The sequence below is a fragment of the Bidens hawaiensis genome, unplaced genomic scaffold (genome assembly GCF_021521415.1).
Source record: "Bidens hawaiensis isolate Kalapana, Puna unplaced genomic scaffold, B.hawaiensis_p1.1 tig00023659_1, whole genome shotgun sequence".
Taxonomy (NCBI): Eukaryota; Viridiplantae; Streptophyta; class Magnoliopsida; order Asterales; family Asteraceae; genus Bidens; species Bidens hawaiensis.
Window position 1 is genome coordinate 123,234 of NW_027493718.1, and position 27,106 is coordinate 150,339.

At 39.4% G+C, this 27,106-nt stretch overlaps 1 protein-coding gene across 1 annotated transcript; it reads right to left on the reverse strand.

The window, feature by feature from the left end:
- Positions 1-7,960: 7,960 nt before the first annotated feature.
- On the reverse strand, positions 7,961-24,791 carry LOC143567862 (putative inactive cadmium/zinc-transporting ATPase HMA3). The gene is made up of 8 exons (XM_077054157.1): positions 24,569-24,791; positions 20,524-20,781; positions 19,959-20,312; positions 19,749-19,886; positions 17,745-18,063; positions 10,941-11,143; positions 9,955-10,157; positions 7,961-9,277 (listed from the first exon to the last, which is right to left on the reverse strand). The coding sequence occupies exons 1-8, from the start codon at positions 24,759-24,761 to the stop codon at positions 8,138-8,140; spliced, it is 2,808 nt and encodes a 935-aa protein (XP_076910272.1). The 5' UTR covers positions 24,762-24,791; the 3' UTR covers positions 7,961-8,137.
- Between the last annotated feature and the right edge of the window lie 2,315 nt (positions 24,792-27,106).

Here is a 27,106-nt window from a genome sequence, read left to right on the forward strand (position 1 = left end):
TGTCGCAATTGATTAAAACTCAAATTACATCACTTTGCTACAAAAGGCAAAATCACCTATACTTACCCCCTAGCCTCGCTGACGAGAAGGCCCTAAGAGGGGGGGTCATACGCACACCTTTGTGTCACAAAAGGAACACGGAAGGCCTGCCGATAGGCAAAATGGTTAACCAAAAACACGCAAAACTTTCAAACAACCTCCGCGGTTCATACACAACAACAACTACAATACTATAGCAAACCACATGATTAGAGAAAGCAAAGCCCATGAAGGGGCAACACGATTACATAGTCCTTACTGAGTTCACATAAACAACCGATAAAGTACCAAAAACTAACGGTTGGACAAAGTACACAAAACACAATTATTAATGTTCACAAAAGACAGCATAAGATAAATACCCAGCAACCAATGCTGGTTCACGGGTATGGAGACGGTGGATCCACCACCTGGGCCAAGGCTTTTCTACCCTCCACTGATATACCTAGGGTAGTGGGAAGTAGAAGCAAGATGGGTGGAACAACATTATAAGCACAAAACATCACCTCGGCTTCAGCTTCCGCCGTGTCCGAAAAGGTGGGGATTTCAAGGAAAGGAGTTCCTTTAAGACCATAATCATGACCCGCTTTCAGACCATGTGAAAGTCAGAAGAAAAGACAGCACCGTTCATAGAGTCTCGCGCCTGAAGAACATCCCAACAAGAGCGATCCCTCTCATAAATCATTTTCAAACCATCGGTTATGATCCGCTCCTTCTCACCTTTCACTTTGTCTAACTCCTAATGAAGTTGGTCAGTCTCCACCCCCAGCTCCTTAATGATTTTGTTCTGTCGTTCCCGGGTAACATGGGTATTCTTGAAAAGCTCCTCATACTTGGCTTGTTCTTGGGCAAGGGAGGCCTCCAGCTGATGTATCTGGACTTGTGAAGGAGAAGATTCCAGCTGCAAGAGTTTAAAAGAGAGGGTCACACAAAAGAAAAAAAAAGAGGGGCATGATAAATAACTTGCCTCAGCTAGCTTTTCTTGAGACGCCTTAAGCGAAGAGCGAAGAACATCCAACTCTTTCAACTGGTCATTAGCAATAGCTAGCTCAGCGGTCAAACGGGAAACATGATCTTTAGAGGATTGCAAACTAGCCTCCAAGCCGGGAAGCTCTAAATTCTTCTCTTCAGCAAAAACAACTTGTCGTCTCATCTCCATGATCTTTTGACTACTTCTTTCCAAAGAGCTTCTCAATTCAACTAGCTCCTCTTGACCATCATGAAAAGAACGGTTCAACTATATCACCGCTTGACGGGTAGCAACCCCTAAAACCAAAGTCCAATACAAGTACATCCCAAATTCACCAATCAAACCGTCAGCCGTCAAGACTCGAACATGAGCATAGTCAACAGGAGGAACCACCTCAGTTAAGAATTCATGAGCTAATTGTGGAGAATGAACAGAAGCATTCGCCATGATACCCCACCTGGGAATAAAAACACCTGAGGAAGGCGATCCACCTTCAAAAGGAACTGATGATACCTGGGGATGATCTTGAGGTATTTTCGGCTGCTGACCATGGGAATTGGTATCAACATCTTGAGGAGCCACAAACTTAGAAACCACTCCAGTCTCGTTCACTGTGGGAAAGCTCAACTCGGCATCGACATCAATCACTTCGTGAGAGGTAGCAGGAAAAGAATCCATGGGCATTTTCTGGCTGAGACAGGGTCGTTTAGCATTGTGCAACCGATTTTTCAAAGAAGCAATAAAGATATCGGATGCGGGATCCTTGCGTTTGGCAGGCCTTTGAGCATCAGCATCAGAAGAGAAACCCGGGCACTAGAACCCTGGGACATGGCAGCAAAGGGAGTGGTAGGCTCTGATGCATCACTCTTTTGAATGGGCAGTGTCACAAATTCGGCAGACTTTAAGGCGCCTTTCTGAAGAAGTTCCTTTAAAATTATCTCTGCATGCAATAAAAATAAGTGGTTAATATCAAAGACATATGGAAACTAGCAAAATAGGGTAAAAGAACCACCAACCTTGGTCATCCACAAATATAGTGGGACGGGTCGACGGGTCCAACCAGATTTTGCTCAATCCGGCCAAATATAACAAGGGTTTAGGATAGGTCGCGGCCTCGGTGGGGTTTTTAATTAAGAGCTGGTACAATTGATGTTGACTGGGAGGTAGAATGGGAACAGGGTCGTGAACCTTAAAAGATGTGGAACGACAACAACGCAGTCCGGGAGCGAAAGAGGAAGAAACGAAGAAAAAACTATCTTTCCAATCGCGAGGATAGAACCCCATTGGCATTTTAGAGTAGCAGGGAAGGTGACCCGCACCCGATCGACGTTCGAATGTAAACCAATCTCCATCTATTTTCAAACGGTAGAACCGCCGGAAAAGAGAAACAGTCGCGGCGCCACCCATCGCCCTACAAGCCACCTCAAAGTGGGTAACCCTTAGAAAACCCAGGGGATCGACTTGGGAAAAACACAACTTGTGGTGTCTTAGCAAAGAGAGGTGAAATTCCGTCAACGGATAGCGAACGTTAGCACAATCAAAGTTTCTCGTATACAAGGCTATGAGTCCATCTCAGCGGGCAGCGATATCGCTAAGGTTAGGAAGAGTAGGAGACAAGGAAAGGGGGATTTGATATTTTTAACAAAAAGATAACATTCTAGCGTGAGAAATGGTGGAGGCGATAGTGGACAAACCATCACAACTCATGGTGCAAGAATATCAAAGAAAGACCAACATGTTTGTTTGACGGCGAAGAAGGACGGGGGAGGAATACCAAAGGTCGTCGAAAAGATGAAAGGAGAAAAGGTATGTGAAAAAAGGAAATGAGAAGTGAGAGGTGTATAGAAGGTAATTATAACCTTGAAGACTGTGAAAAATATCTACTGCATCCTTTAAATTGTCAGTGGGCCAAAAAATGGGCCTAGGCCCAGAGAGAAAAAGTTAATACTTGGGTTTGGAAGAAAGAAAAGACATAAACGATTGGGCCACTCATAAAAGTGGAAAGCTGAGCGAACGAGTCTATTATCGTCACCATAAATAATAACAATAATCGACCGGGGGACTTGAAGAGGTTACATAGGAAATGGGCCCATAACAACAGCCCAAAGGAGAGGAAAAGCCCAAGCCCAGTGAAGGAAGAGTGGGAAAGCAACATCAGGGGCAGGTCTCGTCAAGACTACATAAAGGTGTTGTGGCCTAGTCCAAGTGGGCGACCCAATGAAAATGGTCGGCCCAGCTCAGAAGAAGACACGTTGGGTAAAAGAAGGAAAAGGAGAGGCTCGCGGAGAAGACTAGAGACCAGGGGAAATAGTGTGTGCTTAGAAATCTCAATATTATATGTTATGTAATTGTCTATTCTATTTCTCCCTGACCTTATAAGGACCTTATAAGAGGGGAGGCTATGTTTGTAAGGAGACACACAACAAACACACAACAAAGATAATATACTTACACTTTCACTTTCATATTCACATTCTTACTCAACTATTGCACCGATCATCCATTCTCAAGTAATCGATCTACCTAAGAATTCATTCCCGGTACCAACACTAGTCATGACAGAAAGAAAAAAAAAAGGACTCCCTTTTGACTTGCAAATCAATTACCTTGAAATCCTTCTTGGAAAACGTGCCACACCAAGAAAAAACAATTTGCAAGGGTTATGAATAGGATTTATAAACCGGAAAAAAGTTCTTCGTCTCAGTGCACTGTGTGTTCAACAAACCTTTGGCTCTGATGTCACTTGTTAGGTATTTAACATAGTCGGTATGCAGCGGAAACACAAACACACACGCACAAACGAAAGCAATAAATAAGACACACGAAATTTTACGTGGTTCGATCAAGGCGACCTACGTCCAGGGGCTGCAACTAGGGTATTTTAATTAAGCATGGCACAAAAGATTACAATACATGACTAGGTATATATAGATAACAATTAGGTTTAATAGAGTAGGGACTAAGAAAACTCCAAATGGGCAATCCTCCATAATTATACGGGCCGCCCCCGTTTGTCTTCTAAATGTCAACCAACGAACCCGACCCAAAGGCCTTCACTAATCCTAACATCATCAATGTCACATGGACATGACAAAGCCTGCTGCGCGACGCCATACATTTTTTATGAGGTGCAATTGGTGGCGAGAACCACCCAAATTAACAGCAATGTCAAAGAAAGTGGTGGTTTCAACCCCCTAACAACTAAATGAATTAATTGTGTAAATCAATCAAAAGATTCACCTCACCTCACTTTACCACTTCTTTTTAAATAGTTTAATTAATATTATTTAATGGGATAGTGGCTAGTTATCCACGACGCTTGAACCAATGAGTGATTAGTTGTCCTACGTAGCAGTGATGTGACACGATAAGTTGCACGCATGGCTAAGTTTATCACTTTCAAATTATTTCCATTTCTCAACAAGCTGTGATGATAGAAAATTTTAGTTCCATTTCTTTTTTTAGCCTAACAATGCATGCTATTATATGAAATTCATATTTCGATTTTGTTAGATCTTAAGGCCATGTGTACTGGGCAAAATTGATGGGCGAATTTGGGCGACATTAGGGTGGAACACCGCCCCCTGGGCGAAATTGGGGCGAAATGGGGCGGGGGGGTATTTGTCGACGTTAGAGGAATGATTTAATTATTATATTAATATGTGTGTGTGTGTTATATACATACATATATATATATATACATACATTATACCCCAAAAACAAATTCCTACCATTTTGCTGACTGTGCGTCACATGTCGCAATTCGCCTTTGTTTTGGCAACTGTATACAAATTAAGGTACACGCAAACTATTTTTGTCATGAAAGTAGAAATAAGTATTCAATTTAGTCATAGAAAGTTAAAGATATTATATGCTAAAATAGACTTTCCAAAATGATAAAATAGTTGCTAGAATTTATGTCGATTTTCAAAGGTTTGTCACTGATATCAGCAGTTGTTTGTGGCTATCTGTGTTTCTTTCTACAACAGGTTAAGTATACTTTTCTAACACTTTTAAACTGACCCTTGACTTTTATCCAGTGTAACTTGACTTTATAGTCATTTGCAGCTTATAAACTGTTTGTTGGAGGTTTTTCAACATTAAAATTTTATATTCTAATCATCCAATGTAAAAATAAAAATAAAAAATAAACTTTTTCTAACAGTAATGATTTTGCTTGATTCATACACATGGTATGGATAGTAGTACAAATTTAATACATTTTTTCATATAGATTATATATTTATTACTTAACCTTATTTGTATTGTATTATTTAGATCAATCAGTGTATTACACGGGTTCTAAAGCTAGTTAACTAACAAATAATAAATGAGCCAAGCAAGCCCGAACTTGAAAAACAACTTACGAGCCTAGCTCGAGCTTTAGAAAAAGAGCTCGAAACAAGCCAAACCAAGCTTGAGGCAGAGCTCTCATAAGTCAAAACGGACTGAGCTCGGCTAGTTTGCGCGCAAGGACACTTGATGCATCACTGCAAAATCAAAGAAAGAGACAGTCTGCTTCGTTAATATCATGGGATAATCTATGGTATGTCGATTTCAATTTCAAACATCACTTGTGTGTTTACAAAACTTTTATAGTCATGGTCTTGATTATCATGTCCTTAGTCCAGAACAACTTATGTTACACAAGGTTTTAAAATACATTAGATGGTGACAAATGCCACATATCGTATATATTTGATGAACCAATAATTAGTTAGAATCATGAACACACTAATGATTCTGATGTTTTTAACGGATTTATTGTATGCATGTGACATTATTAGACTTTAGGTTTCTAAGGATGTTGGCGGTTAACTAACAAAAGATATCTTAACAGTTGCAACAGTTTATCGCAACGGTTATGATCTTCAAGATAAGCATGTATCCTACATACATTGCAAAACAATTCACCATCTTAATACCATTTGTGTTAGTTCTTATTTCGTTGTTTACACACACTACGAAATCACAAAACCATTGTCATTGTTCTTGTTTATCAATTTGAATTGCCATCATATCTCATGTTGGTATTCATGCATCTTTAGATGCAAGGCGCAGTTACATGAGTACCGGGTACTGACTACTGAACACTCAGTAGAGTCGGGTATGGCTAAAACGGGTTTAGAGCGGGTGTCTGTTCATGTTCAAAACCTGAATATGGATCCTTACCTGCTTTTTTTCCCATCTCTAGTTAGGAGGGTGTGCGGTATCTCCCTCATATGTCACAATGCAAAAGCTCGATCATAACATTCCTTCGAGTTAATAAAACTAGTAATAAAGGGTAATCTAGTAAATTTTATCTAGATATTGTTTCTTTTTCTCTCTACACCAGCTCGTATTCTTTCTGTATTTCATATCTAGATCTAGGGTTTGTTGTATCATCAATTTCCTTTGTTCTTGAGAGTTGTTAATCTCAGATCATTACAAAGATGATCTGAGTAGTTTTGTAGTTGGTTTATGATCGGTGATGTAATATCTTCTCTGTTCGATTAAAAGACTTTGTTTCTGGTTCGTGGTTGGTTATTAATAAAATCAAAGTTTAATTTCTGACAATAACACGCCCCGAATGTTAGTTCCATTTGGAAAGGTACATGAACCTTTTCCTTACGGGTATAGAATCACCATCGGGAATGGTCACAGGCAATTCTCGTGATGTTTCGATGTCGCCATGAAATAGATCAAAATTATGGGTCATATGATGGGTGCAACCCGAGTCTAACAACCCATTTGTCACCTTCATCCAATCTACCCGTCATGTTTGCCATAGGTTGAGAGATTTCAGAATTAGGCGAATTCTTCATACTGAATATGTTAATAAACTGTTTGTACTGTTCACTACTCAAACCTGGTATAGCTGCGCTTGGCTCGCTCCAAGCCTGTTCATCAATAGTAGGGTACGTTTCGACACAAGCAACAGAACCATATAAATCCTTGTCTCTCGTGTTCGTTTATATGCAATTTAAATGTGTATGTATTTTGCATAATCGAGATCCTAACAACACACTCTCTCTAGTCTCAACTCTATAAATGAAACACCAAACTGCATAAATTTGATTGACTAAAACATTGCATGGAAAAGGCAGAACCAATAAATGCATCAATCTGGTTTTGATTTTAGTGATAAAATGATCTAAGGTTCTCCATTCGTGGGACTCGAACCCACGACCACGTGGTTAAAAGCCGCGCGCTTACATACACCACTTACAGAAAGATTTCTTTGCGTATGGAAATATAAAACTTAAATTGTTTTAGAATAAGCTAGGTGAGATTCAGTCCATAACAAACTTTAGGAGGTTGCTGGATGGGTATGGCTAAACCGGCTGTATTCTGTGTGTGTGTCAGTTAAACACCCGAATATGGATTTTCACCTGTTTTTAGCCCATCTCTACAGTCTACCACATGTACTATTTGTGAAATATTTTCTATATTAAACTTGAATAGTAAGTGCTTTAATGACATTTATTCGTGTCATATTGTCATAAATAGCGAACATTAAAAACTCGCCGCGGGTTGGTACCGGGTAGAAAGTGTAACAATTATTGGGTAAAGACGATAATGAGCTTTTGTAGCACTAAATTCATATCATACGTTGTTTGATTAACTAGGAATACCAAAATACACCGTACTTACTAAAGAATATAGGACTTCTGGGTTTCTTGCTGTCACGATTCGATGACATATGTAGTGCGTCAAACTGTTTTACATTCTCATTTGATCTTATTCGAGGACATAATGTTATTTACTGTTAAAAGAAAATGAATGGAATCTTACCATCATTTTGAAAACCTAGAAAAACAAATTTATAAAAAGTTGTTTAGTCGGTTCTAGTTTAGTAACCAAACATAAACCATCTTTTTGAAATACTAAACTAGAACCGACATGACCTATGTGGTAATATGGTTCGCTTCGATTCTATTTCAGCTGTATCTGCACACCCCCACGTGTCATAAAGCATGCGCATACTCGTATAAATCTCAACTTAACACTTTAATATCATACCAAATTACACCAGGGTACATCTAACCAATAAAACTCCTAAACTGGCAACAATACCTCTATTACACCCATTATTAACATGCATCATGTATATGATATCCATAATCCCCCTTAAGATAATGTGAATATTCACTGAATCACAATTTCTGATAAATAACCCTTCCTGTTAAATCCACCTCTCAAAGACTGCGCCCCACAACATCTGTAACTTATAAAACTTTTGCAACATGCACTTACATGCCTCTTCTTCAAGCCATGATGATGGTGATGGTGATGATGGTGATGGTGATGATGATGATGATGGTTTTCATGTTTCGTCGTGTCCTCGATCAAGTGACAATGCGGCTTGTTATCGTTGATTGTTTCGTTAACCGAATTCCCCGAACAATGTGACTCCACATCTTTAGTCACATTACAACATTTGGTTTCTTGACATTTGGTCTCTTGTTTTGGTTTACAAGCGGTTTGACACGCATGTTCTGGTTGTACCACATGCTTCACCTCTTGTATCTCCTCCACGTCATCGTCAGCACAACAACCGTGTTTTTGTTTTCCTTCGCTGACATCATGAGTGACGTCAGCGCAACACTCGTCTTTCGTATCTTGTGTGCAGTGATTATCATGACAACAGTCGTCGTTATCATCCGGTTCGGATACATGATTATCATGATCATCGTGATGCGTGCAGCAACTGTCGGTTTCTTCGTTTACTTGTACCAAATGCTTCAACTCTTGTGCATTATCTTCGTGACCATGACCGCAACACCCACCGTGCTTTTGAACCTTCGTACCCGACACGCATTGAGCATGATTATGAGAACCCGAATGCGTTTTCACGGTTCTCAAAGTTACGCCTCGTAACAAAAGCATGCTGTTGAAAATCACTAACAAACATGTCCCGACATCCGCGAGAACTGCGGCCCACACGAGTGGGTGGCCCGTGATAGCTAATGCGATTATGGCAGCTTTCGTGATGATTGCAATAAATATGTTTTCGAATATTTTTCTGCGGGCTTTTCTCACTAGTTTCACGGCTACCGGGATTTTTCTGATATCGTTTGACATTAAGATTACATGTCCGGTTTCGTTTGCTAGTGCGGATCCAGAAACTCCCATTGAGATCCCAATGTCGGCTGTGGCTAAAGCGGGTGCATCGTTTAGCCCGTCACCGACCATCGCGGTTTTCGATTCTTTTTGAATTTCTTTTATTATTTTTGCCTTGTCTTGTGGTAAAAGGCCTGCATGAATCATATCTAATGCCCCTCCTAACTGCAAAATAAACATGCGAATTAAACAGGTCAGGTCGGGCACGGTGGTTAACGGGTCGAAATATCTAAGGGTTAGTAAAATTACAGTTTAGGTCATTTTGAACCCGGTTTCCTTTTAGCTACTTTTTTATTTACCCGTTCAGACATAAACGGGCCAAAACGCGTTGGTTCATGTTCGTTGATCAGCAACCGCTTGTTGGTACATTTCCAGAAAAATGTTACATAAATACTTAAGTGATTACAAAAGTTATATTTATATTACAATAATAATCTAGTTCTTTTAATAAGTTCATTTATGAATAAACGGGTTGAAATTTTTGTCGAATAACTAACTGACTTTCCTTAGCTCCCGGTAGAGATACTATTTGCCTCAAATAAACCCATTTATAAATAAACAGGTTGAATTTTTATTTATTTTTGTCTATTAACCAACTTTCTTTATCTCTGACGGGTTAAAAGATCTAACCCGTTCGAGATAACATTTAAGTTAAATAAACCCATGTCTATATAAACGGGTTGAAAATTTGTCGAACTAACTGACTTTCCTTATTTCTAACAGGTTAAATTTTATAAATTAACCTGTTAGAGATAATATTTAACTCAAATAAGCCCGTTTAATAATAAACGGGTTGAAATTGCACATCTAATATTGGAAACAAGAATTTTCTATCTATTCACCTGATTTTGTGCATAATCGGCTGCAGCTTCACAATCGCCCGTAAGCATGGCTGTTCGGATCCCCATAGATTTAAGTTCTTCGAGTGCTTCTTTTACTCCAATTCTACATGAATCAGAGAGACTAAATGCCCCAGCAGGTGTGGGCCCCACAAATATGTAACCAGTCGATTTCCCTTTGTTATTTTCACCCCGGTTCATTGGAACTAATAATAGTTCAGTAAACAAGTTAGAAAACATGATGGGAGTAAAAATATGTAATGAGCCGAGCCTAACCCAAGCTCACCTAAGCTCAAGCACGGCTCGTTTAACATGAAGAGCTCATGCTCAACTCGTTTCTAGCTCTATTTTTAAAGCTTGAGCTCGGCTCGAGAGTAGATTTTCAAGCTCGACTGCTCAATCACAGCTCGGTCCTGTCTCGTTTATTATTTACTAAATATTTTATTTTGTGTTCATGTATAATTGTCTTTAGCATAAACACAAATATATAATTGTGTTCATGTATAATTGTCTTTAACATTATATATATATAATTTATTATCTTTAGCATAAAAAATATACAATATAATAGTTATTATGTATACACGTATTTAAAATATTGAATAAAAATTATATATATAACAGGCTCTTTAGGCTCATGAGTCTAGTCGAGCTCAATATGTGAAGCTCAAATTCGATCTAGTTCATGCTTTTGGCAAGCGAATCCTGAGTAATCCATGAGTGGCTCAGCTCGTTTACACCCATGTGAAATGACATCTAAAAATGGTGTTGTGAAATACTTGTAACTATTTTCTATATATATATAGTACGTTAAATAACGTTAAATAAAAATAATATAAATACGAGGCTCGTTTAGAACTGTGAGTCTAGTTAAACTCGACATGTAAAGCCCAGGATCGAGCTCGTTTTGATAAATGTGCCTGTTAAAGCTCGGCTTGATTCGAGTGGTTGAAATGAGATCTAAAATGATGTTGTGAATAATATTTTACCTTGTGAACATCCTGCTCTAATGGCAATCTTTTGGTTTCCAATATAAATATCTTTCCCGTCTATCTTTCCATAAATTCCTTCCCCAGGAAAATCTTTGAACTCCTCCACGTTGTCGGGTTGCGGTTCGACTGAGTTAGCGCGTGCATAGTCTACAAGTGCTGCAGCCATTGGATGACTAGATTTGCTCTCTAGGCTTGAAACCCTGCAAATAACCCATAAACGAAATTAGGTGTCGGTTTGATACGATCCGTTCGGTTATGTTTATGTTTTTCTTTGTTTTGTTATTTACGTATGCATGATAGAGGACCATTATGGCTTTGTTGGTTATTTGTGGGGTGTCTTTTGTAACTTGAATGTTTGGTTTGGATTTAATTCGGTTTGTGGCTAGTTTCTAATCATTCAGAAATTAAGCTTCCTCATTTATCTCCTTGTTAGTTTCTTCAACCATATCAAGGGTATCAGAGCCTCTCGATACCTCATCGGAGCTCTGCCGCCGCCGCCATGACAAACACACGTAACAACGAAATCGATAACACCCTTAAGTCTCACGATAAAGCCATCAGTGATATCCAAGCTGCGTTGTCGGCCTTGATGAAACAGCAGGAACAATCATCCAAGCAGCAGGAAGAGATCCTGAAGGCTGTGCGGGACAAGTCGCAATCGTCCGGCAGTTCTTTTGGGTCCTCCGGTCCCGATGCCGATTCCAGGGGTTCCAAACCCTTTCGTATCGGAAAGATCGACTTCCCCAAGTTCTCGGGAGAGGATGTAGAGGGTTGGGTTTACCGTTGCGAGCACTTCTTCGCAATGGACGATACACCCGACGAATCCAAGCTGCGGTGCGCTGCGGTTCACTTGGAGGGAGATGCCCTACAGTGGCACCGGGCCTATATGAAGACCAGAAACGCTACGGTTGCTGAGGTTCCCTGGTCGGAGTACGTTCGTTCCATTTCTGCTCGTTTCTCTGATGCTATGTTCGAAGACCCATTGGAGGAAATGGCCTCGCTACAACAAACGGGTAAGTTACAGGAACTGAACACCGCTTTCGATTCGTTGTTGAACAAGTCATTAAGCGAAACCCAAGTCGTTAGTTTGTATATCAAGACCCTCAAGCCGGACATCCGGGGCCGGTAAAAATGTTCAGACCACGTACACTGCATGAAGCGTATGGATTGGCCAAGACACAAGACCTTAATAATGAAACCCTTGAGGAGAAGTTTGCAGGTGGGAAATGGAACGGGGGTAATGCTAAGCCGAACAACACAAAGATTACTCCGCCTACCAATGCAGCTAAACTACCAATTTTACCCACACCCACCCGAACCACTACTGCCACGGCTAAGCCAGGTAACAACCAACGTCGTTTAAGTAGTAAAGAACTGGAACAAAAAAGGGCGAAAGGGGAATGTTTTTGGTGTACGGATAGTTCGTACCGGGTCACAAATGTGCACGGCCGAGGGGCCAAGTTTATGTCATCGAGGTTGACGATGAAGAAGAGGTAGAAACTGAGGTCATCAAAGACGATGAAAAAGAACACCAAATCTCGATCCATGCACTAACTGGAATGTCGTCTTACTCGACTATGAGGGTTCAAGGTTCAATGGGAAATCGTCAGCTGCATATTCTCATCGATTCCGGGTCCACTCACAATTTCATTGACAGTCGGGTTGCCAAGAAACTGCAGTGCGAGGTACGAGACATCACTCCTATTAACGTGGGAGTGGCAGACGGGAAGGAGCTCGAGTGTAAACAGTTTTGCCCCGAGTTTCAATGGGCCATGCAGGGTTATTGGTTCAAAACAGAAGTGTTACTCCTAACGTTGGAAAATTATGATATGATCTTAGGGGTCCAATGGCTCCTGCCGTCACAAGATATCTTGTGGAACTTTCAAAAAATGACCATGTGTTTCGAGTTAGAGGGCAAACAATACGAATTGAAGGGTCTGCAAAATAACAAGGTGGTTGTGTGTTCGCTGGAAAAAATGGATGGGATGTTGAACAAACATGTGAAGGAAGGTAGCTTGCAACTTTTTAGCTTGCAGCTAGCTAATAGGGGAGCCGAGACCTCGTACCAGTCCAAGGTCCTTTGTGACCCTAATGTACCTGCCGAGAGCCTACCGTGGAAACAACTTATACATGAATTCGCTGAAGTGTTCCAAATACCGAAGGCCTGCCCCCGCCTCGACCGTTTGATCATCGGATCGTACTCCAAGCGGGAACGTCACCAATAAGCCAGCGTCCTTACAGGTACCCACCGGTGGGACGTCATCGAAAAACGACCCAAGAACTGTTGGATGCTGGGGTTATCCAGAATAGCCAAAGCTCTTTCGCAGCCCCAGTGGTATTGGTCAAAAAAAAGATGGCCAATGGCGTATGTGCATGGACTATCGCCGTCTCAATGAGGTAACTGTTAAAGATAAGTTTCCTATTCCGTTGATCGAAGAATTAGTAGATGAGTTGGGGGGTGCTACACTGTTTTCGAAGCTAGACTTACGTTCCGGGTATCATCAGGTGCGCATGGCACCCGAAGACGTGCACAAAACCACGTTCCGTACCCACGAAGGGCACTACGAATTCCTAGTTATGCCGTTCGGTCTCACGAACGCCCCAGCGACGTTCCAAGAACTTATGAATCACGTGTTTCGTTCCATGTTACGGAAAGGAGTCTTGGTGTTTTTCGATGACATATTGGTCTACAGTCGGAATGAACAACAACACGTGCAACATTTGAAACAAGTTTTATCCATCATGAGGGAAAATAAGTTATTCGCAAAGGAGTCCAAGTGTGTGTTCGGGGGCCGAGCGGTAGAGTATTTGGGCCATATAATATCATGTGAAGGTGTGAAAACGGACCCGATGAAGATTGAGGCAGTCCAACAGTGGCCCGTACCGAAAACACTTAAGCAACTAAGAGGTTTTTTTTGGGCTAGCGGGGTATTACCGACACTTTATACGATCCTTCGGTATGATTGCAAAACATCTCACGAACTTACTCAAGAAGGACGCCTTTAAATGGAGTAGTGATGCCCAAGACGCATTCGAACGCCTTAAATCGGCCCTGTCATCGGCCCCGGTTTTGACTCTACCGGACCCTAAGAAACAATTCGTAATAGAGACAGATGCATCGGCGGGGGGTATTGGGGCGGTTCTCATGCAAGAAAATCACCCGGTTTCGTTTTTAAGTCGAGCCCTATCACCCAAACAAGATGCTTTGTCGGTCTACGAAAAGGAGCTGTTAGCAATCATGGTGGCTGTAAAACAATGGCACTATTACCTCATTACCGGGCCTTTCATTATCCGTACCAACCAACGGAGCCTAAAGCATCTTTTGACTCAAAAAGTCACTACACCGCTGCAACATAAATGGTTAGCAAGGTCAATGGGTTATGATTTTTGCATCGAGTATAAACAAGGTCGGGAGAACGTCGCGGCTGATGCCCTATCTCGAGTTCAAGGCGGTACTCTTTTCGAGATGGCCATCTCCCAACTTGAACCATTATTGCTACAAAGAATATTGGAAAGTCAAAGGGGAGATATTGAAGTGCAAAGTATTGTGCAGAAGCTTAAAAATGGGGAACATGTGCCACGGTTTAAATGGAACGGGAAGTGGTTAACAAAAGAGGACCGGATGGTGATTGGGGCTGACACGAAATTAAGGGAGGAGGTGTACGGCTGTGTCACGAGACGGCCATGGGAGGTCACTCGGGGGTGCGAGCTACAACCCAACGGGTCAAGGGTATGTTCTTTTGGAAGGGGATATCGAAGGTGATTCGCTGGTTGTTACGTGCATGTGATGTGTGCATGAGAGCCAAACACGAAAATGTTGCCTACCCGGGTTTGTTACAGCCGCTACCGATTCCTGACATGATCTTTACGGATATTTCTATGGATTTCATAGGTGGATTACCGAAGGTTAAAGGGAAAGATACAATATTCGTGGTGGTTGACCGACTCACGAAATACAGCCATTTCATGACATTAGGGCATCCGTTCTCGGCTAAAGAAGTGGCTCAAGTATTTCTTGATAATGTATTTAAACTCCATGGGTGTCCTAAGTCAATCGTAGCAGACCGTGATCCGATATTTTTTAGTGCTTTTTGGACAGAATTTTTGAACCTACAAGGGATAGAAGCAAACTTGTCCACCGCATACCATCCATAATCGGACGGGCAGACGGAGGTAGTTAATCGTTGCTTGGAGGGTTATTTGAGATGCATGGTAATGGAGAGGCCACACACTTGGGTTAAATGGGTGTCCCTAGCTGAATGGTGGTACAACACCACGTTCCATTCGTCGTTGGAAAAAACTCCTTTTGAGGCTTTGTATGGGTATCGTCCTCCCTTACACATACCATATATTCCTCGTGACACGAATGATAAGGATGTAGACGAGATGATGCAAGATCGAGAGACCGCGATAAGGTTGGTGAAACAGTCCTTACTTTAAGCTCAAAACCGTATGAGGCAGCAAGCGGATAAACATAGATCGGAACGGGTTTTTGAACCAGGGGCATGGGTGTACTTAAAGTTGCAGCCATACATGCAGAATTCATTAAGAGTCAACAAGCATTCAAAGCTCACTCCCAAGTATTTCGGGCCCTTTATGTTAACAGAGAAGGTGGGGAATGTCGCGTATCGTTTAGACTTACCTGAAGAGGCACAAATTCACCCGGTTTTCCATGTATCATTGTTGAAAGAAGCGGCTGACCACCAACTAAAATTGTGCCGCTCCCTACCGAAGCTCGGTTTTCCCTTCAACCTCAGGCGGTGCTGGAGCGGAAGTTGGTAAAGCGAAGGAATCGGGCAGAGATGAAGGTTCTCGTTCAGTGGAAAGGGCAAGGAAAGCAAGAGGCTACGTGGGAATTCTTGGATGAGTTAACGCTACGGTTTCCAGATTTTTCAGAACTCACTTCTTGAGGTCAAAAAGTGCTAAGGGGGAAGTCTTGATACGATCCGTTCGGTTATGTTTATGTTTTTCTTTGTTTTGTTATTTACGTATGCATGATAGAGGACCAGTATGGCTTTGTTGGTTATTTGTGGGGTGTCTTTTGTAACTTGAATGTTTGGTTTGGATTTAATTCGGTTTGTGGCTAGTTTCCGATCATTTAGAAATTAAGCTTCCTCATTTATCTCCTTGTTAGTTTCTTCAACCATATCACGGTTTTGACCCGTTTACTTACAAAATGGGTCAATACCTTGATTTGGTGATGAAAGTGGATTTAAAAGAAACATGTAAAACAGTTTGAAAGTGGCATGAAGTAGACTGTTAATGCATAAATCCTTATAAATTATTTATAAAACAAGACATTATTATTGAAAGACAGAATTACAAATTTTGTCCTTTAAAAAAAGCCAAATTACGGTTCGTGTCCTTTTTTTTAGTTTCCCTGCAGGCGATGTCCTTTAAACATTTTTTTCCTACACGTTATGTCCTTTACGCTAACTGGGTTAGAAAAACTCAGTTAAATACCCTCACATGAGGCGCATATGAGGGCATTTTTGTCTTTTCGTCTGTACTGCAAATTTATAACTTACAAAATCCCAAAACCTACCACCAACCCCAAAACCTGCAAATCCATTATCATCCCAAATTCAAATCAAACCAAAACCCAACCATCTCCCCATTCCTCAATCCAAATTCAAATCAAACCAAAACCTGGCCGTACACCTCGGCCAAACTATCGAACTCGTCGGCGTTATATTCTCCGGCGAGATTTGGTTCAAACTCGTAGGAATCGTAACGGCCGATCTGGGTTTCAACGGGATCCACATTACACTCCCCATCCGCCGTCCTCATCGTCTTCCTCGGGATTGAAGGTTGAAATTACACTCCGGGATCCACATTACACTCCGGCGGCGCCGCCTTTATGCCGGTACACGTAACCCTAATCGGGACCTTCTTACTCTTGAACGCCAAAACCGTCCCGTCGCGACGTCCACGCCGTTGGAATCGAACGATACGGTGACCGGATCGTAGGAGAACGGGTCTTCTTGTTAGGGTTTCGAGCGGTGATAGTGAAATTGAATTTGGTGTTGAGTTTTTTGGATGGAGATAAGCTAAATTGTGACACGTGGAGTGACAATACGTGGTTGAGGACGGTAGACGTGGTTGAGGACGTTGCGGCGGCGATGAGTAGTAGGATAATGACGGTGAAGGTGATCCAGAGACAGCATGAGCAGCAGATGGAACGATTGCGGCGGGGTTGAGGACGGTAGACGGGACGAGAGTGGTTGTAGAGTTGGGCTTTGGTGGCCGGAATGATGGTGGTTACTGGAGGTTGAACGGTGATGTGAAGGTGGGTGTTGATGGTGGGTTTGGTGGTGGTGGATGGCTTCTGGAAGAAAGATAGTCTTATACAAAATTTTTGCAGGTGTAGACGAAAAGACCAATATGCCCTCACATGCGTCTCATGTGAGGGTATTTAACTGAGTTTTTCTAACCCAGTTAGCGTAAAGGACATAACGTGTAGGAAAAAAATGTTTAAAGGACACCGCCTGCAAGGAAACTAAAAAAAGGACACGAACCGTAATTTGGCTTTTTTTAAAGGACAAAATTTGTAGTTGGACCTTATTGAAATGATACTAACTGAGTAACTAACTTCTAGAAATCATAGTTAACATAATATAATTTTGAAAAAACAACCGTACAGAAAGTTACACTGCATACCTCAAAAATGTTAAGACCGAAACCTAATCGAACCCAATGTGAAAACCAAAAACCGATTTTTTGTTTTTCGGTACAGTTTAAGCCCTAAACCAACCCATGCATACCTCTAATAAACATATAACAAGTTTATGAATAATTTACCAATATAGCAATTTGTGATTGTCAACGAGCGGATGGAAGCTAGAAACCGAGAACTCTCCTTTAGTGATAGTGCCCGTTTTGTCAAAACAAATAAACTTAACCTTAGAAAGTGTCTCTAGGTATTCAGCCCCTTTAACTAGAAGTCCTGATGTAGCGGCTTTTGACAATGCACAAAATGCTGCCACGGGTGTAGACAAAATTAGCGCGCATGGACACGCGCTTACCAAAACCACCAATGCCAAGTGGAACCATTTTTGAACATCATGAACTCGTAAAGCAGCCGGTACGCCAGCTAAGCATATGGCTACTATACACACAGCTGCAAAACTCAAGTGACATCAGCATTATTAGCTGCTTTATATTAGAAATATATTTAAAATAATATAATAATATTAATATTGAAATAATATAGTTTTCATAATGTTATTTGCCACAGTAAGAAGATTAAAAACTTTGAACAAGAAGCATTTCTGGTCGAGAGGACTGTAAACGAGCCGAGCCAAGCCCAGACTCGTTTAAGATACTAGAACTCGAGCTTGAGCTTGCTTATTTCGAGCTCTAGTTCTAAAGCTCGAGCTTGGCCGTGAGTAGTTTTTCGGGTCGTTTATTTTTATTAATTAACTTATATGTTATCTATAAGTATTTCATATATCTACTTTAATTATAACTTTTATATATAACATTGCTCATAGTTAGTTTCATCATAATTTTATAAATGTAATAGTAATGATAACTACATAAAAATGGATTATTGGATTTAAATAATCCCACCTTTAATGGATTGGCCAGTAATAATCCCACCTCCGGTGTTTCCCGCTGGCAGTCCCACCTTTTCAAGGTTTTTGTGTTTTATGATCCCCCGTTAAAAATAATTAACGGGGTTAAGTTTTTGCTGATGTGGCTAGTGACTTGGCATTTTCATTATCCTACATGGCTTTTACCTTTTTTTTTCCTAACTGAACCCTAATTATTTTTAAAAACCGTAAATACTTGTTAACTCATCCTCTTCAACAACATCAGCCGCAGGAGCAAACCCACGAATCAAATCCCAACTCGAACCCAAATCATCCACCTGCGGACGAGCTAGCACCGGAGGCGGCCGTACTCCCTTAATCCCACTCTTCCCCTCATCCAAAACCCTGCTGACGTCAATCAAAGACTCAATAATATTCTCCGGCGTAGCAGACTCCTCATCCAAAACCCTAATTTTCTCCGGCGTAACAGATTTACGGGCTTCCCACTCGGCCACCGGAATTGCAAAGTCTTCAGGCCCTGAGAGACCTAACGAATCCGGTGACTCATTTGATCGGCAAATAGACTCCACCTCGCCGTCGGCGCCTTCAATCCGGTGACTCATTTGATCGGGGAACGAATGGGTTCGGTGAGCTGATAGTGACGACGAAGAGAATGACGATGACGTGGAGGATGATTGATTAACAAATTCTCCTTGGGATTTTGACGATTGTGTTCTTCAAATTAGGGTTCAGTTAGGAAATGAATGGGGTTGATTGATTAAGCATCGTGGGTTCAGTATTCATCAAGTATTTACGATTTTTAAAAATAAGAGAAAGGCTGAGGATTCCACGTATGTAGATAATGAAAAATGCCAACTCAATGGCCACATCAGCAAAAACTTAACCCCGTTAATTATTTTTAACGGGGGATCATAAAACAAAAAACCTTGAAAAGGTGGGACTGCCAGCGGGGAAATACCGGAGGTGGGATTATTATTGGCCAATTCATTAAAGGTGGGATTATTTAAATCCAATAATCCTATAAATATATATTAGATATACTAAAGAAAAATTATATAAAAATAGGCTCATTTAGGCTTGCGAGCAGCTAGAGCCTAAGTTCTTTATTAAAAAAACTCATTTTAGGTTGCAGCTCGTATAAGCTCGGCTCGATTCGAGCATTTAGCGAACTGATTTCAAGTAATATTTATTTTTTACATTAAAATGTTATATATATGTTATATATATATATAAAGAAATTAAACCTTACCGGGGGTGTAATAGTTGGCGATTTTGTCAACATATCGCTGAGTTTTTGATTTACTATTTTGAGCTTCTTCAACGAGTTTTGCCATCTTTGCCACCACACAAGCATCAGCTAGAGCAGAAGTTTTCACACTAATATAACCTGAAAAAAAAAAAAACATTGTGTCAAACTTTGACTTATTATGTCAAATGACAATTGAAGATTAAAATGTACCATTTAAGTTGACCGTGCCGGCCCAAACAATGGAATCCACTTGTTTGGACACGGGAAACGATTCACCGGTTAACGCCTTCTCGTCAACTTCGCAGTTTCCTTCAACGACTACCCCGTCAATGGGGATCATGGTCCCAGCTTTCACCGCAAGTCGGGTGTTGACCATAACATCCTTAGTGTTGACTTCTTCGCCAGTGTCAGCGAGCACAGCCTTTTGAGGGGCTATGCTCATTAACGATGACATCACCGCGGTTGCCTTGTGGCTGGCCCGCGTCTCAAGCCATTCTGAGATGGTCAGCAGAAACACAATCGTCCCCGCTTCCCAGTAGTCCTTAAGAATTATGGACCCAGCAACTGCAAAACATTTTTAGACTTCTTTAAAACAGACCATGTTGACCAGAACTAGTTTCGACCCGTCACATGATCCGACCTGACGTTAGGGTTGACGTCTTTGACACGGAAAAAAAATATGGGTCTTGTTTGACTTTAGTATAAACATTAACAATTTTTGAATTGTTATATCAATATTATAACTGTTATCATTTATTATAGTCAGATTGTGTACCTGCTATGATCATGAGAACATTGATGTCGATTCGAAGGTTACGTAGTGAAGCAACAGCTTTCAAAATCAGCGGTACAATCCCGACAGCGACAGCTCCAAGAGCCACCCATTTAAATGGCGAATAAACATATTGCAAAAATGACAGCAAAAGCAAGACGCCACACAGTATGGCATAAGGGCTCGGCCACTTGTTTCGGTAGCTTTGATCGCCTTTCATCCTCACATTTGCTTCTAATCTCGCCTGGTTTAGCGCCTTAACTGATTGTTTAAAAAATAAAATTAAAATTAATAATACTAGTATTTGATGCATATATGAATTAAGAAAAACATGTCACTAAAAGTTGTATCTAAATTGAAGAAAAAAAAACTTAAAAAGTAAACAAGCATAAATAACTAAGCCTGTCAGTTGTCACCACTAATTTAAGATTCAGTTAGGAACAAAATTAACACATTTGTTTTTCATATTTATGAGGGCATTTTCGTCTTTTCACAGCTAATTAACGAGAATAAGCTAGAGTGTTGATACCAAACTTTAGGCCCCCGCCCATTTGATTGTCAGTCCCACATTTGTGTTTATCAACTCACGAATAAATATATAAATATATACACACACATACTATTTTTGGGGATTAATTGATTTTATATGAGTTTAAACGGTTTGAATTCGTAGGTTAGAAGCCAAACACGACACTGAGATTCATGAATCTGAACACAACATGGTATTCACGGGTTGACACGAACACGGCATTTTTAACTCGATTTTAAATAAATCATCTTAGTACTCTAAAACTACAACCTTATAGCAAAAAAAAAACAAAAATAAAACGCATGCTAAACAATTACTGTGTAAATTGTGAAAGTTAATATCAATTTCTCTTATAGTGTTAAAATTGTTGGCAATTTTGAATGATCTTCCTTGAAGTGCAAGGCAAGGCACAAGTTATATATATGGATCCTAATACTTCCTAATACATGTTGGTTTAGGCTGTTAGGTTTATTTACCTGTTGTTTAGGAATCCTAGTTAGACTCAAACGTGTTTAGGTTTGGTCCATATAAACTGTGTAGGGTTTCATTATTGTAATTGAGTTTTGAGTGAGTTTCTCAATAAAGATGTTTGGGTGTTTAGCCAAATACGTGTTCCATTCATCAATACCTGGTACCAGGGGCGAAGCTATGTAGGGACCAGGGGTGGCCCCGGCCACTGCCGTTTTCACCGTTAGCATGGTAAATTTTGCGATTTTTCTCGAAAATTTTTATAGGTATTAAGCGCGGTCACCCCTGATGTATTTTTCCAAAATACTACCGGTCACTACTGATTTTTTTTAAATATAATACCCCATCGTTTGGTTATTTTTATCTAAAACCTCGCAATATTTATAAACAAAAGTTACAAAATAGTAGTCGAATAGTAAAAGATTTGGTTTTATAAATATTATAGGCCTTTGCAATTCTTCTTCTAGGTATTCACCCTTAGGGATGAGATCGGTACCGTACCGGTGCCGGTACCGATACCAAATATTCGGTTCGATACCGGTATTGAAGGTAAAATTTGAGATATATACCGGTACCAAAACTCAAAACTTTGGTATCTATTCGGCACCGACGGTACGAAATCTGTACCGATTTCGGTACCGGTACCCGGTATCAATACCGAATCTGCTTATCACTACTCACCTTTCCTCTCGCATAATCATGAATATTTTAGGTCTTTGTTGGTTAAAAAATTATTTATTTTTTTATTGTAAGAACAATTGTTTGAATAAATGAAGAAAATTAGATATATGAATGTCATATTGTTTGATCCGACCCGACCCGAATCACCGACACGAACCGAATCGTCGACCCGAAAATTTTTAAGTCCGTGACTTTGGTCACCCCCGTGACTAAACCCAAGCTTCGCCACTGCTGGTACCAATTCTCTTTAAAAACTTTGGCATAAAGTAGCCAATTGTTTTAAGTTATAACATAAAAAACAATGAAAAAGAACTAAAAATAAAAAAAGTTAAACGGGCCAACTTATGAACTCATCAGTTCTTTCCAAACCGAACCCGTTTAAACTAGACCTATTGCTTTGAGTTTCGTTTTGTGTTTTTGTTCATCATGAGTTTCGTTTGGTGTTTTTGTTCATCATGAATTCGTGTAGAAAAATAAATTTAAATTAAAAAAAAAAAACACATTTTCTTTGATAGTGAAACTGGTTGATCCTCTGTATCAAGTAACCAAGGTTGAAAAGTTATATTTGTCATCTTAGAATGTGTAAACGTCAATAATAAAATAATTATCAATTTGTTTTTTAGTGATCGTCGCCGTACAATTGTATTACAGTTTTAGTAAACACACAAAATCAGGTTAATTTTATATACACAAAAATAAGGTCAACTAAACATGACATGTAATGAAAGGTGCACAATTAAATAATTAATTACTACTTAACTCAGATTATCGTGTTCGGTTCAGCCGGTTTTGATGCTAATTTTAGGCCAAACATGAATATATAATTTTATTTTGTTCGGAAACCTCATTTAAATTTAATATTATTTAGGCTTAAAATACTACCACAATGAATATTTATAGAAGGAAAGAAGGTTTTATCATCAGTTACGAAAACTAACCAAACTTTAAAACATTAATTATTATTGTTTTAAAAAGAAACAAAACATTGGCAGACCATGCCTCCGGGTTTCACTCTTTTCGGAAACCTGTATCTTTATTTTATTATAACAAAATTATATTTTTTTAACGACCAACTAAGTAATGTCGGGTACTCTGTACGCGGCCCCTACTAAAGGTAGCCCGATTCAGCCACTAGTCCGGACGGACGGAGCCCTTAGCGTCCACCTATTGAGGGATTCACCGGATAAAACCCGACCCCCACGCCCGCCAAACGGCACGACAGCGAAGAGCCGGTGAAACCGGGTGAGATTAGGACTCAAACCCTGGCAAGCCAGGGTCATCCCTCATATCTTTCATATAAATTGGTGGTAGTGAGAGGTTTGAACCCCATACCTCTCACTAGTAAAGTGACTGCTCTACCATTAAGGCACAACCAATTTATATAACAAAATTATATAATTTAATTTTATGTAATTTTATTACCTTTTTCCTTCTTTTTATTTACTTTATTGCTTCTTTATTTAATTTTACCTTTTTAGCTTATAATCTTTTATTTCACTTTTTAGACAACTTTTTACAATCTTTATCTTTATTTTTAGAAAAAATATTTACAAGGAGTTATAAACAGATCGTTATATAATAGCGTCATAAGAATTTAAATACATATATTAGATAATTATATCAAACAATATTATATTATTGTAGTAGATCCTTAAAAATAAAGATTTTAAAGGAAAATGATATCATACATATAATAAGTTAGGAATTTTATGAGTCAAACTCTAATATGGTTCACAATTCGACTTATAATTCGGCTTTTAGGACGGTTTCAATGGCTTAGCTCACGGTTTAACTCATAAAATTTTGTATGCTTTTTTTAAAGCTGAACCACTAACACAATCAATCATAAATTTCAGTGGATTCCATTCATTTAACAGTTCATAATATAAATATAAAATAACAATATAACCACTGTGCAACTACAAGATACTTTATCTTTACGTGATATCCCAGCCATTCACGCTTTTTTCATTTGGTCGGTCATAACTCACATCTTCCCACCGAATAAAAGTTAAGATACATCAATTTTATGCAATTATTATTCATATATGATTTTATTATATTAATTAATATATTAAATGGGGTGTGTTTATATAAACCGAAAAAACCAAACCAAAACAAAACCGACGTTATCGTATGTAACAAAATCGGAAAAAAAAAACGAGCCGAATTTTTCAAGCTCAAATAAAAAAAACTGAAAAAAAAAGCCAAAGTTTCATTTTAAAAATCCAAACACCAAACTTTTGTTTTGGCCTAGAACCGACCCAAACCGGACTATGCACGTCCCCTTAATATTAATTCTCTATATTAATCCAGTTTCGAAACAGATTCATACACAAAAGAATATTAAAAAAGAAAGTACAACTATACCGATTTGAGATTGAGATATGACACCAACATCGTGAACAACAATAACAGTTCTGGTCGGGACGACAACGGAGACATGATGAACACCTTCTAGAGGTTTGAGGATCTTTTCAATCAATGGCACCTCGGAGGAACAACATAATCCGAGTACATCGAAATAGGATTTCTCCAAGTCCTTTGAGGAATCTGGTTTCATGTTTTTTTTTTTCTGAATTTGGTTTGATGAAGAAAGTGAAATTAGAAGAAGGGAGTAATTATAATAAGTGCGGTGGGAGTAGATGGTGTGTATTTAAATAACATCATGTGTGGAATTCATAATAATAAGGAAAATTGGTTTTAAATACTCCCAATTATAATGTGTTGGCAAATAACGAGCCTAACTTTACATTTGGCCGGTGATAGTCCCAACTAATTACCTATTTGTTTTTAACAGTCCGCGACTAACGGATTCATAACTCCGTTAGTATTATGTTGGGTTGGCATCCAGCTGTTAAAAACCATCTGACGTGGAACGATTACGTGGCTGTGATCTCTTTATAAACATCAGGTGACGTAGTTGACCAAAATCATAACTCTAAAATACCCAATTAAGCAAACTGAAGAACCCTAAAACACCAAAATGATGGAATTGAGCTCCCAATCGTCTTCTTCATCTCGTTGGAAGAAATCCCCTAAAAGGTTCTGCAACTAACGAATGACTAAAATTCAGGTCAATTTTAGTTCTAGGTTTCCAATGGTGGGTTTTTTCATTAGAAGTCTAGAAACGGGCTCCAATTCGAATCCATAATTCGTGTTAGTTGATTACAGATTGCAATTAAAATCTTAGGGCTTTTATTTGGTTGATAAAAATGAGTTGAATGATATATTTATTACCTCGAATGGTGTTCGAATTGATATCCCGAAGAGCCTTGCCGGAATTCAAACAACCAATCGGAAAAACGATTTTGGATTTTTTGGATTCAAACTACCCATTGGTGGTGGTGGTGATTCGTTTATTCGCCGGAAAAACGTGGGTGCGGGTAGGCATATGCAGTGGGAGGGAGGAGCCAGAAAAACGTGATGTAGTGGTGATTTGTTTTCCGGCGATTGTTGCAGGTGATGGCGATGGTGGTGCCTGCTAATGGCGATGGTGGTGGCTGCTAGAGAATTAAACAGGGAGGAGGAAGACAAGTAGACAACACATGTATACATATATATATATATATGTATATATTACTTATTATGTATTATATATTACTTTGATTGTCACATAAGCTGCCACATATGCAATATTTGACAACCAGGTGTGCCAACTCAGCAACCGACTAACGGAGTTAGTCATCGTTAGTCGAGGACCGTTAAAAACAAACAGGTCTTTAATTGGGACCGCCACCCGCCAAGTGCAAAGTTGGACCCGTTATTTGTCAACACATGATAGTTGGGAGTATTTAAAACCAATTTTCCTAATATTATTATTATTATTATTATTATTATTATTATTATTATTATTCTGTTTTATAAATACTTAGGATGCGAGCATGATCAAAAAAATATTTATTAATAAATATGTGATTTTAGACTATGAGTTGTTGGTGGAGTAGTAAATGAGAGATTTGATGTTTGAGGTGATATAAGTATGATTTCTACTCACAACATTTAGTTTAGCGGTACCAGGGTGATGATGGGAAAATAGGAGTGTAGGTGATGTTCGCTCGTTGGATTCTTGAACATGACGAGATTTATCTCATCGCAATGTCGTGTCTTCGAGCGAGTGTTCACGTGCGCTGGTCTTTGGTGAGGGTTTTCCATGGATCGAACTGCGAGTATATCCCAATATGATGAATTTAGCCACACTGTTTGAAGGATTAGTTGATCGTTCAAAAATTATATGTGATTTTAAATTTTTAATAGGAGGATTGGATTGATATGTTTAAACTGTTTAATTAAATGTATCTACCATCTATTAGTACTGTTTAAATAGATCGACTGTTTTATGAACCAGGTTGGCTCAGTTTGAATCGTTAACGAATCAAGTTAGCTCACCTCAACTCAAATTTTATTTTTGATTTTATTACATGTATATATAATTGTTAGTGGTGAATGTTGTTTAGCTAGTTTACTCGTTACCTTGTAAAAGTTATAGGTTTATATATTTTAAAATATGCCATAATTTAGGCGAATGTCAAGCCTATAGATATTCAAACAATTTATGACTCCAAACGTTTTGAAAAAAGATTCAAAAAAGCTCACTCAAAATCAAATCATATACAATGTGAGATGGATTAGAACATCCGTAGCGGCACGTTATGCCTCGCGTTTTATGGTATAACGCCACCGCCCCCCAGCATTTTGGCTTTTTCTTTTTGAACGTTTTGATGATAACGCAGAAATCGACAAAAAATCAAAAAAATTAGCCGTTGCATCATGCCGTTGGGGCTTAAAAAAATTATATTAATTAAATTTATACTATAAAACCAAACCAAACTCATATTTTTTTAACACATTCCTCTATTCCTTTCACTTCTATATATTTTTTAGTCAAATATTTCTACCAAAATGTTT